Source organism: Martes martes (genome assembly GCF_963455335.1).
Source record: "Martes martes genome assembly, chromosome: 5".
NCBI classification, from domain to species: domain Eukaryota; kingdom Metazoa; phylum Chordata; class Mammalia; order Carnivora; family Mustelidae; genus Martes; species Martes martes.
In genome coordinates, this window is record NC_137892.1 from 114,186,607 (window position 1) to 114,202,361 (window position 15,755).

The window sequence follows — 15,755 nt, forward strand, 5'->3', positions numbered from 1 at the left end:
AAAAATGTTCCTGGGAGTAAACAGGAACTGTCCTCTATAAGAGTGTATCTTTATTTTCAAGGAAGACTTAACTAGTATTACATGGTTTAGCAAAGCACTGTAGAAAAGCTACATAGAATAATTTGTCTTTGATAAACTGTGCAATCAATTTATACAATAGAATACTATCCACACATACTAACAAACTAAGAAATTATAGAAATGCAATCATTGCATAGCAGAAAGCAGACTAATAAGAAATATTCACATCTAATAAGCAAAATACAGACAAAATGTTAGCCATGAGGAGTCTGGAAGGTAAAATGCTCTTAATAAACACATTGGGTTAACGCCGAAAAATAACAGATATAAACAGCAACACAGAGGTTAGAGCCATATTTCATTTTATTTTCTATACATGATATCTACACATGATACCAGAGGATGAAACGTCCTTGGTTCAGTCTTTATTGGCCTAGCTCATTGAATTTAGGCAGGACCAAATCAAACAATAAAGCACATTTAAAAAGAAAACCAGAGTTTGTTTAGGAAAACACAAACTGTTTTTTCCTATATCATTGGATAGCAGCTTTTTGAAAGAAACATTGCTCAAAACTTGGGTACAAATCCCAACAGACTTATTTGGCAATTATGCTGATAGGTTTATGTCGTAGTATTCTAAATGTGGTTAGACTATGACCTGCGGATTCTGGATGCTAATTTTAAACATCTCTGAAATTCTATCAGACAAAAGGAGACTTCAAAAATACCTTCTGCATAAATATTCATCTCTAAAACATCTGGGAAGTAATGAAACAGACCAGAATTTTTATAGGGAGTATTAATGGACCTCTTGTAGTTAAAGCCCTTACATAGTAAACCTACAAATATATTGCTACAGTATAAATGAAATGTAATAATGTTACTCAATAAAAGCTATTTCCTGTACATTCTTTCATGTGTTTTTATATTTAATGCTACATATGGTACAACACTTATTGAGATAGTTGGTATCAGCAATTATAGCAATATTATACAGCTGATTTTCTAGCTCCAACTAATGCTTTTCCATTTTCTATTTTATAAGAGCCTCAAATAGGGAAATGTGGCATGACTTGAGCAGAGAGCAACCGATTTACTATTGCACACCGGATGATAGTTTACAATTATAGGCTTTCTCTATATAAGTGGACTTTATACCCATCTATTTTAAATTCCATCTGATTCCCACAGGCTGTTCTGTTTTTAATGCAGGCTCTAAGGTATTTCCGTAGCACTTCACAACATTCTAACAGCTAAGAGCGGTGAGTCCTACACAATATTGTAAGAACACAACTTTAAAAAAGTAAAAAATGTACAATCTCATGCTGTATATTTACATACATAATTTATATAATCTATATTTACTAATCATAGATTTCAATCTAAAGCTTTTAATGTATTGTTATATAAAATAATACATTCAACAATTCTAGAGCTTGCAAAATATCTTTGCCCCTCTGAAAACATCTTTTCGTAATGAGAATCAAGTGATCATTGGACCCATGTGCTATCTGCATATAGATGGGGTGGCAAAGGGAGTATTTTTTAATTGTTTTATTTAAGTTTTATTATTTTTTTTTTAGTTTTTGGTTTTAATGAGTGTATGTCTCTGTTAAAATGATTCCTCATTGAATCTAGTGATAAAAGCTCAGATGATGGTGAAGTAACCTATTTATTAAACCATTTCTGTCTTTTGGATTAAATGTAGTTAACAGTAAGGAACTGCATGTTTGCCTATGCAATTTTCATGAATTTTAAAATAGTCTTTAACAACAGAATAATGCATTAGCCATTTTTAAACAGGAAAAAACGGGGATCTTTAGCTTTGGGAACAAAGTGTTAAAGCTATACATCATTTTAAAAAACAAAACAAAATGTAAACCACACTGCAGTTTGTGCAATAAAGACATAGATTTTTAAAATTTCATTAAACATTTATAATTTATTCCTTGAAACACCTCCACATAAAAATATTTTTGACATATACAGTATCTCTCTCTCTTTTTTTTTTAGAATACTTGGAAATATATATCTACAAATGACCTGGAGTTAATAGAGTTAAAGTTTTATTTTCCTTCTACTTTTCCTCTTAGCCTGGACCTAGTCCCCCACCTTTCCTCTCTCTTCCATTCTGTCTCCTTCTGTCATGACTTTTCTCTCTTGCTTCCTCTCTCAGAATCCTGTCTCTCAGCTGTATGCTCTGCTTTGCTCAGGACTGCTGGACAGGGGTCTGTTGTTCTTGTATGAATTATGGAAATAAGGAAACCTTCAAATTCTTTAAGACAGAGGCAATAAAGCAGGTGGGAATCACCGCGTTGAGAACAGAAAGCAATTCCCAGTGCAGAGGACTGAACAACAGAATGTGAATGAAAGGACCTATTGATGTGGGGTGGGGGCTTTTAGCTGAGGCTCTCTGTTTAAATATGTAGCCCAATAGACCAAGTTAAAGATTCCAAATAGCAGCGGGAAAGCTATTCTTGACAGTCGGTCAATTTTGCTGACGCTGTTAAAGGTTTTCTTGGGTTCTGGTGGTTTTGTTTCCGGCTTGACTTCTTTTGGTTCTATGGTTGCACTTTTAGCAATGGTGGCTAAGCCAGGGTCACCCCTGGCCAAATTAGGGGTGTAGCTGGTTGCTGTTGGAGCATAAGTGTTGTTTTTCTTAATGAGAGGATCCTTCACTTTCTTTGGCTGTAGAAGGAAAGAGTAAAAGCATTTTGTTCAGTCAACTGTGGGAAGGAAGTTTATAAGTTGCTGAGCAAAGTGACCTTTACTTTGGAACCCAAACCTATTATTTGTTTAAAATGTGAGAAATGTGATATATGACTGTATTATGGAGATAATTTAAAAAAGCAGACACAAATGCCCAGTTATAAAATTGACAAGTTTGGGCATCTACCGTACAGCACAGTGTTTACAGCTAATAATACATATTCTAGACTTGAATGTTGATAAGAATAGGTCTTAAATGTTCTCACCACAAAAAAGAAACGGTAACTATGTGACAGGATGGAGATGGTAACTGATGCTATGGTAGTGATGACTTCACAACATATAAGTGTATCATATGAACCACACTGTATACCTTAAACTTACACAATGTCATGTGTCACGTACCTCAATAAAGCTGGAAAAAAGTACCCAGTATTTTCCTGGCATTCCCTTCAGGAGGTAGAGTGATATGATGCCAGTTTAGGAGCCTATTCTCAAGAAGCTTTGTAGCCTCAGCCTTTACCCTCTGGAGACATACTACTGCCTCATGAAGAAGTCTGGACTGGAAAATTGGGTGGCCAGACCTCACGTGCAGTGAGAGGCCCAGCCAGTATCAGGCCCCAGACGAATGAGTGGCTACTGCAGATGATCTCCCCCTGGTGGAGCCTCCTGTGTACTGCAACCATGTTGCTGAGCCCATAGTCTACTAATGGAACTACCACCAAGTTGTTCCCAGCCCCAAAGGTGTGGTGGTTTAAGGCACTAAGTTTTGGAGTGGTTTGTTTTACAATAGTAAGGTGCTGAACTAACTATTATTTGCTCCTTCTCCCCATGTTGTCAGTGGGCAAATGATAAAGCAGAGTTATTCAGGGTATCCGGAAGTCAGTTCTTGTTCCATGGCAGCTGCTTGTCCATGTTACCTGTACCATGAGTCACAACTGCAGCATTTCTTGGGGTTTCTGTCATAAAGAAACTTCTAAAAACTGAAGCAGATCATTGTTTACAGCTACGTGGTCTGATACAGTTGCCACTAGTCACTTGTGACTATTGAGAACTTGAGATGTGACTAGTGTGTTAGTATAAAATATGTATAGGATTCTGAAGGCCTATTATAAATATAATATTTTTGGTATATTGGTTAAAGCATATTAATAAGTCACTAATTCTACACTTGAAATTAGTATCATACTGTACATGAACTAGAAGTCAAATAAAAACTTGAGAAAGAAAAAAAAGAAAATTTAGATTCATTGGTTTGTACTTTTTAATTAAGGCTAATTAGAAAATTTTAAATTATATATATGGTTCACATTTGTGACTCACATATTTCTGCTGGACAGCACTGGCCTAACAGTGCAGTTCTCTTTCTTTTGTGCACACTAAACCACTAGTTAAAAATTTTTAAAGGGCAAATCTCTTGTGCACAATCTCGCATTTTGAATCAGAATTCCTCAGGAGCAGAGTCTGGTTACAGAAACTGCAAAAGGGTATACAGAGAATACTGATGAGCAGCAAAACTTGACCAACCAGACTCAGTGCTCTCTGGAAAATTTATATTTTTATTATTGAATCAGAATAAAATATCACTACCAGAAGACCTGCTGCTTTTCACAAGGCACACCAGTCAGGAATTTTAACAGTTTAATTTTTTTTTTTTTTTCCAGCCCTGTAACCTGGAATTTTTTCCCCCTCTCCAAATCCTTAAGAATTATATTAGGACATGACAAAAAGCCCAGAATTTTTTCTTTCTAGTATAACGTCATTAAAACTAAGGCCACTTAGGGGCACTGGGTGGCTCAGTTAATTCAGCGTCCAACTCTGGGTTTTGGCTCAGGTCGTAGTCTCAGAGTCCTGAGATCAAGCCCCACATCAGGCTCCCTGCTCAGTGTGGAGTCTGCTTGAGATTCTCTTTCTCCCTCTCTCTGCCCCTCCCCCTACTCTCTCTCTCTCTCAAGTAAATAAATAAATCGTTAAAAAAAAAGCAAGGCCACTTACTTCAGATGTACTCCTATTTTATAGTGAAGACAGATTTGGTTAAGCTTTATCAAGAGTGACAGAAATTTCCATAATTATTTGTACAAAAATAATGCAAGTAAAAGTGATTTTCTCTTTCAATGTCAAAGTGACTACAGGTCAAAAATAGATATGGTTTAGTATGTCAAACAGGGAAAGACTAATACCATATGATTTCACTTATATGTGGAATCTAATAAACAAAACAAATGAATAAATAAACACAAAGCAGAAACAGAACCATAAATACAGAGAACAAATTATTGGTTGCCAGAGGGGAGGGCACAGGGGTGGATAGGCAAAATGGGTGAAGGGAAGTGAGAAATATAGGCTTCTAGTTACAGAATGAATACATCATAGGATTAAAAGGCACAGCATTGGGAATATAGTCAATGGTATTGTAACAGCATTGTATGGTGACCATTGGTAGCTACACTTTTGGTGAGCACAGCATTAATGTATACAGTTGGGGAATCACTAGGTTGTACACCTGAAATTAATGTAACATTTTGTATCATCTTTACTGGAATGAAAGAATAGATATGGTTTATTTCAACACAGTTAAACAGCCAAATGGTACTTGTATTAGTCCATTTCTTAAAAATAAAAGTTCCAACGTTACAGAATACATTAAAAACCATGCATGTCCTTTAGATAAAATGTTTATGTACTCTATTGTGGAAGAGAGGCAATGGGTTCCAATATAATCAAAACTTGTTGAGTGACAGACATTCTGTTAGATAAACTGAAACAAATAATCTGCAGCAGGAATGATTCTTGGAGAAGAGTTTATATTATTGATATATTTCATTTTTCCTAGTCTCAAATTATTATAATACTCCAATACTAACGCTTCTCAAGTTAAGAACTTTTTTTTGGCGACATCATGTTGAATACAATATTGAGAAATATGTGGTTGGCTTATCAGGAAAGAATACTTAATTATCTTTCTAAATTTTTGAGAATGTTGAGTTCCCCCATATCCTTCAAGAAATTGGTATTTCTTTTAGCAATTTACCATATGAACATGGATCTTAAGCAGGCTCCTGAATCCTCAGTTGATAATGCGATGACTTACAGAAATTTGCTTTTTATTTTCAAGTTATACCATGTTAGAGACTGAAAATTTAACTCTCCTGAAAACACTCACCTGGTCAAAGAAAACAAATTTTATTCATCTTCTCTGAATGTCAAAATGAAACCTGGATCACACTGTGCTCACACTCCCTGATATAAGCAAATGAAACTGGCAAGGCCCTGGGGAAGATTATTTTAGAGGCATAGATAATTTACAGAAAGTGTTATCTTTCTCATTAGGATGAGCTTAGATGAATTACTGATAAATATATATGCATATATATAGATAGGATAATGACACTACCTACATCTATATTTATATGCTGAATAACATGGACTGTAGATTGATGGAGATCAGAGTATTTTCGATGAGACACAGCACTTGAAAAAAAAAATACAGGGTCAGACAGAGATAAATATAAAGTGGACTGTGAGCTCAACCAATGCCTCAATCCAAATGTATGTTTTTCAGACCAAATTCATGATACTGATACTGACACTGATGAGACAGAATCAGAAAGACACTGGCCTCTTGCAACAAAGAAAGTATTCAGCTAGAAAAGCAATTTTTCCCACGGTTGGCATATCACTTTTCAGTTGTCTATCACCCATGTTTGCGTACCATTAATTCTGAAGCACTTTAGCAGACTATTGCCCCGATTCTGAGATGTGCATTTAAAAATGTTCACATTTGTAATTCTGGGCTATGTCTTACACTTGGTAGTGTCTTATGATTAACTATTTTCCATGTTTGGCTCACTCTCCTTTGGGCTGCCCTCTGTTCTAGTACAAATGGAGACCATCAATGGCTAAATTACGTATCTGACAGTCACTCTGTCTTCACTCTTTCACTCCTCTCTCCAACTGGTAAATGCGAATCCCTTCATCTTGTCCTTTCTCTCTACTGAACCTGAGCCAAGGTCCTTGGTTTGCAAATTAAGAGAAAAAAAAATTTTTTTTTTCCATACTTAGCAAGCATGTTTTAAGACAAGTGAATTTCGAGGGCCTGGTTCAGGTTCTGTTGGCTGCCATAATGCATTCTACACAGACTTTCTTTTGCTTTTACTTGTGTAGGAGATCACTGGGGGGTTCAGAGGATTCATCTGTGCCTGAGGGGTAAATCTAAAGGAGCTTTTACTTAGCAGCATCTTTTCTTTCCTACTTATGCATATATTAATATCCCATCCTATAATAGGTAACACTTTAAATTAGCTTAAATATGGTAGATGTTTCCACCACAAAGGATTCTCTTTTCTAGTACATCTGTGGAGCCCTGAGAAAAATACCATAGTTAATCTCTTTACTATAGACCCTTTCAGATTCTTGAATATCCTGAGACTCTGTGATATAGAACGCAGCATTATTCGGGAGTATTCAACCAGACTTTATTCTTAGGGACTAACTCATGACACTAGTACTCTGAGGAATAGAATTTTGGGAAAAAGCTGCTATAGAGTGATTCCTCCTAGATTTTTTTCTAGACATCTTACAATCTCTTTGTCTCTGACTTTGACCTTCTTTCTACCATCCCAAGACTCACTTGCATTTTGACATATTTTTCCTTCAAGCCATAGAAGTAGAAATATCCTCACCACATGTGCTTTAAAATACACTCCAAATTAGGTTCTAATTTAGAGAAACAGTAATGAGCTTGACTTGATAATTTTCTATAATGAAGAATTTTTCTGTGATTTGTGTATGATCCTTAAAGCAAACCTTTAATTTGGAAAGGAAATATATTTCCTGTCCTTTACTTCACTGAAATTGGAGATAACACATTTTGTAAACTAAGTTCAACAGAGGCATTATAGTTAATAATTTTTATGACCAAAGTGATTAAGCTCTGAAAACAACAAAAAGACTATTATTTTCAAGTTCAAATTACAATGGCATAAATTTATTTGCACCTAATGTCAAGTTGATTAAAACTGTTCTTCATGGGGTGCCTGGGTGGCTCAGTGGGTTAAAGTCTCTGCCTTCGGCTCAGGTCATGATCCCAGGGTCCTGGGATCGAGCCCTGCATTGGGCTCTCTGCTCAGCGGGGAGCCTGCTCCCTCCTCTCTCTCTGCCTCTCTGCCTACTTGTGGTCTCTGTCTGTCAAATAAATAAATAAAATCTTAAAAAAAAAACAAAACTGTTCTTAAATCAATAGAGACCCCAGGAAAACATATTTGAGAATAAATGTTTACGTTCATCTCTCTTTTATCTCCTTCACTCTACTCTGCACATCGGCCCACTTAAACAACCTCTCTCTTTAGCAGTACCAAAATTGCCACAGCAGACAGTCACTTATGATTTAAGAAACGGAGAATCCTCATTACTCTGTGTCTGCACTCTTCATCCATTTCCCAAAGTCCAAACATGCCATCTCGCAGATTGAATAAAACATACCAGTGACAGATCATAGGGGATATTAAAGTACTTACCTTTTCTGGAACCACACTTTTGCCATCCCATGCATAACCTCTCTTGGTGAAATAATTGACCGTGGCAAACTCGATCAGAGCTGAGAACACAAAGGCATAGCACACTGCAATGAACCAGTCCATAGCAGTGGCGTAAGCCACCTTAGGGAGGGAATTTCTGGCACTGATACTCAAAGTTGTCATGGTGAGCACAGTTGTTACTCCTGTAAAGAAAGAAATTAGGTGAATCTGTAGGTTCAAGTCACAAAATTTTATCACTGAAGGTCAGCCTACTTGTGCAAAGGGAAACCAGCAGGACCATAGATACAGTGTGTTTTTTAGTTTATCCCATTTTGGTTTGAGATGGATGAGTTTTAACTTAATCCCAGTGTAGTGGGCAGTTCACTGTACAGCAGTATGGAGGGGTATCTCTTGGAGGGATAAACTGTTCTGCTATCGAGAAGCTGTTAATAAGATTGTGAATTCCTTTAAATGGGTGTCTTGAATAAGGTATCCTCAGCAGAAAAGAAAGTAATACTGTCTTACTGTCCCTAACTCTTTGAAACACAAAGCACTGATTGTCATTGCCTCTGACCCGCAAGAAATTGCTGGATGCTCAGCTCTATTTAATATTCTATCTGCATATCCTAAATGTATAAACCAAGAAGCCAACAGCTTTTTGTTAATCATTGATAGATAATTGAATTGTTTTAGGATAGTATTTTGTTACATTATTTTAAATTAATAATTTGAGGATAATATTTTGTTACAAACTCTTCTGCTTTTATACTCTCTTTCCCTGCTAATTCTGATATAGCTCCTCTTTTGAAGAAACTCCTGAAATATGTTGCGCGTCACTTCCTTGAGGGCACACAGTACAGAAGTGACAAAACAAACCTTGGAGCACAATCTCCTTTTCTCTGTTAATGCTGCCTCATCTGCCCTTAGTCTGCACATCCATCCCTAGTGATTAAAGTTACTAATATTCAAAGCAGTTTTCAAGTCAGTTGTTTTTAGCTTATTTGGATAATTAGTATATGTGATGCAGTAGGAATAGAATATTGTAAGATACCTTGTAAGCTATTTGAAAGTGTATTAAAAAATTCACAGTAACCCAGCAGGCTATATGGTATGGAAAAACTTCTCACCTCTTCCCATGACTAGTCCCAAACTCACCACTTACTAACTCAATGGCCACATAGGAAAATTCAGGTCTAGGGACCCCAGTCTCCATATCTCTAAGAGGGTTCATTTAGATTTCATTCTCTCAACTACCTATCATTGCTGAAATTCTAAGAAAAATTTCTGCACAGCTTTCACAAGATTATTTGAGGATTAAATTTAACAATATATAAAACATTTTAAAGATGATAAATTATTGCTATGGAAGATTTTGTCATCAGATACGTATAAAACTTGTGTCTATGATTACCCTTTTTGATTAATTTTTTAGAGAATCAGTAGTATAACAAAGCTGGTAGGTGGTTCATTTTTCATAGCTTTTTTAAACCATCCAATATTCCCTAGTTTTCCATGAATTTTAAGGTAGATGATCTTTGTAACACTTCCTACGTTAGGAAGTGATAAGATTAAGAAGAAACACAGAGACTTCTATTAAATCATATTTTTGATACACGATCACAGATGTAGGGAATGGACTTACTTTAAACTTTGGAGATGTTACAGAAAGTTCTGGGGCATTATCTGTATTATATAACCAACAAATGGTTTAAGAAATAGTGACTGGTAAACAGCCCTTAAATTTACATATCAATATTAACATGAGCAAAGAGCAAGGTAATTAAATGTCAGTATTTGAGGAACAGAACAACTCAGTTTCAAATCCCAGTTCTTTAATTGCTGAATGAGTTTGAGAAAACTGCCTCACAATTCTGAACTTCTGTTGTTTTTTTTTTTTATTTTTTAATAAATTAATAAGTCTAACTCAGAGGGCTATTATGAGTATTAAATAAACTACTGTAATAAAGTGTTTAGCATTGAACCTGATACCACGAACAAAGTTAATGGCTATTATTATTGACAACTTCAGTCCTTGTTAATAAATCTCTGCTAGAGTGAATTCCATTTTTTTTTTTTTCAAAATTTGGTTCATGTAGGCAACTGTCAGAAGTAATTTGGAAATGTATGCTCTTAAACTAAATGTATCCATAAATTAAGAAGGGCATAAAGAGAGCGTGTGTGTGTATGCTCACATGCACGTGTGCGTGTGTTTGTTGTCTTACAATTCCTGCTATAGGGACAGGAAAAAGGAAAAAATGTGTTGAGCATCTACTGAGTTCCAAGAATTCAAACTGACAATTTACATATTTTATTTTATTCTTCTCAATCTTTTAAACAGCACTATTTTACTTTAACTGTACTCTCATTTTATAGGCAACTGAATCTTAAAAAAAATTTTTTTATTAATATATAATGTATTATTAGCCCCAGGGGTACAGGTCTGTGAATTGTCAGGCTTACACACTTCACAGCACTCACCATAGCACATACCCTTCCCAATGTCCAACCACCCTCTCCCTACCCCCTTCCCCCTGGCAACCCTCAGTTTGTTCTGTGAAATTAAGAGTCTCTTATGATTCGTCTCCCTCCCAATCCCATCTTGTTTCATTTTTCCTTCCCTACCCCCCAAACCCCTTACTTTTAGGCAACTGAATCTTACAAAAATGAAGATGGAACCTAAAACTTGGATCTATCTGGCAACAAAATTACACAACCACCTTGCCTCTGAATGACAGAGTGCATGGAGCAGCAAGAAGATGACTTTTGAAGTCATCAAACAGGCTTCAGCTTTGCTGCATTCTGGATGCCTTATACTAAACTGTTACAAAGTACAACTTTTGTACCTTTTTCTTTTTCCTCTGTGTATTGTTTCTTTAAATATCTGTGACCCTCTCAGACTTCTCACTCAGCACAGAGGAAAGTGCTGAGTTGAGACTAAAAACAATAGAAACATGTGTTCTAAGTAAATGTTAAAAGGCTAAAGGTCTTGGGAAATTGTATTTGTGATTGTACTGAACTTAAAACATTAGAAATATATAACTTGATACACAGAAATACTTGCCACATTTGAGTTTACAGATATGTAGTTATGCTCACCAAAAGGGCATGAGTTGGCTGAGACATCAGATTGTTGAAAATGTTAAGAGCAAGGTTTTTGACTTATTAAACATTCCAAATGCTTTAGAGAATTTTCAAAAAGGAAGAGTAAGATTTATTAGGGTAAGAAGGGGGAAGAGTGAGCATTTAAAAAAATCTTTTTCACTATAGCACTATTGTTCATTCTTACAAAAATAAAAATAAAACATATGCTCTCTATTCTATTTTTCTTAATTTTCAGTGAATAAAGGGCTCAAACTGAATATACATATAGAAATAAGCATCTTTTTTTTTTAAAGATTTTTTTTTTTTATTTGACAGAGATCACAAGTAGGCAGAGAAGCAGGCAGAGAGAGAGGAGGAAGCAGACCCCCCACTGAGCAGAGAGCCCGATGTGGGGCTCGATCCCAAGACCCTGGGATCATGACCTGAGCCGAAGGCAGAGGCTTTAACCCACTGAGTCACCCAGGCGCCCTTAGAAATAAGCATCTTGACACGAGTTCAGCATTTAGTGCTAGTAGGTGGCTTCAACACTAGTTAATATTAACAAATGATAATTTAAAAAAAAGAGTTTGAAATGAACTACTCTTGTGCTCTGCAGCTGGAATCATTCTGGATCTTAATATACCTGTGCTCCTAGGCTACTGTCAGAGCAAAGATTTGGCAGTTTCAACCTGGAAGAACTTTGCTAAATTCAGAAGAAAAGACTCTTTTCAGGGCACTTGTAGCAAAGTCTTGCTTTTTTCCTGAGATAACTGATTTTCCATACCTTGCCTATTCTTGAAGAATGATACCAAAGGGATCTCTGCACATGAATAATCTTCAGATTAGATTATAAACATCTTAAGGCTTTTTATTCCATAGTAAAGAGTCTTAAACATAGCACATGCCTAGTTGATATTCACATGCATTTATCTACATATATTAAAACAGCTTTCTGTTTAAGGAAAGAGGTGTTTGTTTGTTTGTTTGTTTGTTTTAAAATCACACCACAATGAGAATGGTAATTCTTTGAACCTTTCTATTGTGCTAACTTCAGATTTTAATGCACAATTATTTTTTCATTCCACTTGCAACGTCACCAGCATAATATAACTTGCCCTCCAGACCCTTGCTTGTACGTCTTGATTGGTACTTACCAAAGACAGTCCTCGCTGGTACAGACTCTCTGTTGAGCCAGAATGAAACTTGGGAGAGAATAACTGTCATTATGCATGGCAGGTACGTTTGAATAACAAAATAGCCAATTTTTCTCTTCAGGTGGAAATGAGTGGTCATAACAACATATTCTCCTAGAGGGTGAAACAGAGAGTAAAGTGAGCAATTTGACCCTGAAAAGAAGTTATCTCTGGATTTTTCCATCAACAGCAAAATCTTAGACTTAAAACATGTCCCATGTGACATCTGGTTCCTGAAGAGAAAACGTTTATCGAGGAAAGAACAGAGACATTATAAAAACACCAAAATGGATTTGAGGATAAGACTGAGGTGCCAGAGATCTTATGGATATTGCTACACCCTTATCCTAGTGTATCAAACATTTGAGACATAGAGCATCTATTTACAGAATGGCTCTAATGACCATGAAGGCAAAGTGCAATATCCTAATGAAACATAGTAATGGATTAGAACAGATCAAATCCCCAGTTTACCACTGCGGAGGACATTCAGGCTCATGAAGGAGCTTTGGTGTCCAACTTTGGGGGAATTCCAGTTCTAATGCCAGCACTTCCTTTCAGCTGCTCTGTGACCCCGGGTAACTCATTTAGCTTAGCCTGATCTTTGGAATGAGGAGAGTGAGATATAATCCATGGTTTCTCAAAATTTATTTTGAGGAATACCTCCACCAGAATCACCTGGGAAGGTTTTGAAACATTCAGTTCTTCAGGTCCCACCTAGATACACAAACCATTCTTTAAGGGAGGCCAAGGAAAATCCACTTCAATATAGCTTTTGAACTGTTCCAATTCATAGCCTGGTTTGGAGCTGGACACACTTAATGTCTTTATATATATCAAAGTCTGATTTCATTCAGAAAAGCAGTTTCATTTACCAAAGCGATTGACTTGCAACCCAAATTATAGGAGGTTTTTTTTTTTAAACTGATATTATATTTTTTCAATTACAAATCTTAGAAAATTTTAGCTTTATCCACTCTGAGTACATACTTAGCTTCTGTGGGTGGGTAGGAGAGAAATAGGTGTATTCTTACTAAGAAAACACAACTTTCTTTGGTATTCACATTACTTCTCCTTTCTCCTTCCTTTCAAACTCCAAATTTTGCCCTATGCAACCTGTGATTTATGTCTCAGCCCATGACCATCTAGCTTCAGCCCCTACAATGTGGCTAAAACTGTTCACGACCTCTTAATATCCCACTCTTCATCTTTCTGCAAAGTAATCATAGAGGTTCCTGGTGTAGTTCTGCTTTTAGGTTTCTTCCTTTTTTTTCTTTTTCTTTTTTTTTTTTTTTTTTGCTCTAACCAGGAATTTCCCTTCTCCTCCTGCCCCTAGACTCATTTGTATCTAAAGGGCTGCCAAATCCACAGCCCTAAGTGACACTGCTTTAAAAATCAACCTGTATCCCCAAATATCTACTGGATATCTCAGAAATACTGATTTTTCATTGACATCATCAACTAAATATGTTCAAAAATTGACATTAGTTAACCTTTCCCATAAAAAAAATAATGACCAGCATATATCTGTGCTGCTTTCCCATTTAGAGTCTATCTCTAAATTCATGATACTCTCTCATCTGTCTGCTCACTCAGACTAAAATCCTGGGATCAAACCTTGGATGTTAAGTACGGTTTCTGAGAGAGAGAGAAAGGAATCAGTTGATCATCACAATTTTAATTTCTCCTGTGCAGTATCTTTCAGTCTATCTCTTATCTCATGGTCACTGCTCTTATCTCTTTTGTAGATCTATTAACTGCCTTGTTTATCTCCAATCACTTCCTCATTCGAGTTTTCCCTAAAATTTAATGTCAGAGTAATCTTTTTAAAGTGTACATAAAATCTTAAAATACCTTAGTGGATCCATTATCTACATTAAGATTCCTCAGCCTCAGCACTACTGACATTTCAGACCAGATAATTGTTTGTTGTGGGGGCTGTCCCATATGTTTTTGGATTATTTGACCTCTACTCACTAGATGCTACTAGCAAATGCCCCACCCTTCTCCAGTGTGACAATCAACAGTCTCCAGTGTTCCTACTGACAAGTAAACTCTGTTACCTGGATTTAAGACTCTCCATATCATAGCTCTAATAAGCATTTCAGTGCCATGTTTCTTGCCTTACCATGCATTTTCACATCTCAGTATCATGACCAACAAAATTCTCTACTTCACATCTATTATTGCTGAATACTTTGTTCATCTTTGGGTTGGGTTCAGTCCATAGCAGAATAGGAAGAAATGTGCTGTAAAGGAAAGTTTATTAGCTTTGGAAGCAAATGGATTTGGGTTCAAAACTTAGATATACTATTTTCTTTCTGGATAGCCATGGGTAACTTGCCTACAGTCTCTAATCCTCAGTTTCCTAATCTATAAAAATGTGAGAAGTATACTGTGGGGAGAATAAAGAATAAGGGCTCTAATTAAGATAATGCTATGTAAGAGTTTCAAAATAAATTTTGGTTCCCTTCTCCATTTTCTTCTCTTTTCCCTCCAATCAGAATTGGTAAAAATATTGGTAAAATAAATGCATTTGCTCTTTATAGGAGAAAATCATCCACACACACAAGTATGCTTTCACTGCTAATTGTTAAGAACAATTGCCATTGACTGATCACTAGTAAGTAACTTCAAATTTATTTATAGTTTCTGTTTATATTTATAATAAAATCTCACACTTCTTATTTTAGCTAACTTATATCCTTATATCCCTCTCATCAAACTGAGAGTTAATTTGGAAGAGGACAGTTCTTTGAATATAGCATGGTTTTACATACTTTAAGTATTCAACATCTGTGCATGGTGAAAAGGGACGCATTGAGGTTTAAGGGCACTCACTTAAATTAACATCCATGAGACTCTCTATTTGGGAGGGTAAATACAATGTTTACTAATTTCTTCTTGGTTTCTGTAGATACTCTGGGTGATGACTCCAAGGTCATCTGAAAGAAATGAGTGATTCAAATTTGAGAAGAAGGCAGAAAACCAATTTTTCCAGGACTACTAAAATGTAGTCTTGCGTGGACATGGCCATGTTACATTTCACCCTCTCAGGAGTATGCATTATTATTCCTAACCATTCATTCAGCTATGGTTTACAAAATGTCACTAGCTCAAAGAAAGAATTCCATCTTTCATATAATGTCAGAAAGATGAGTGTCTATACATATTCCATTATCATCTTTTGTTGTTCACAATGTGACATTTTAGGAAGATTCTGCAGAGAATATTA

At 36.0% G+C, this 15,755-nt stretch overlaps 1 protein-coding gene across 1 annotated transcript in view; it reads right to left on the reverse strand.

Annotated features, from left to right (window-relative positions):
* Positions 1-2,397: 2,397 nt before the first annotated feature.
* GABRA1 (gamma-aminobutyric acid type A receptor subunit alpha1) overlaps positions 2,398-15,755 on the reverse strand; it is a gene marked incomplete at both ends in the record, with an annotated part of 53,614 nt that continues 40,256 nt past the window's right edge. Inside the window, 3 exons of the mRNA XM_080804420.1 lie at positions 2,398-2,709; positions 8,247-8,449; positions 12,482-12,634. Coding sequence (XP_080660546.1) covers positions 2,398-2,709; positions 8,247-8,449; positions 12,482-12,634 — 668 coding nt within the window. The remainder of the gene's footprint in view (positions 2,710-8,246; positions 8,450-12,481; positions 12,635-15,755) is intronic.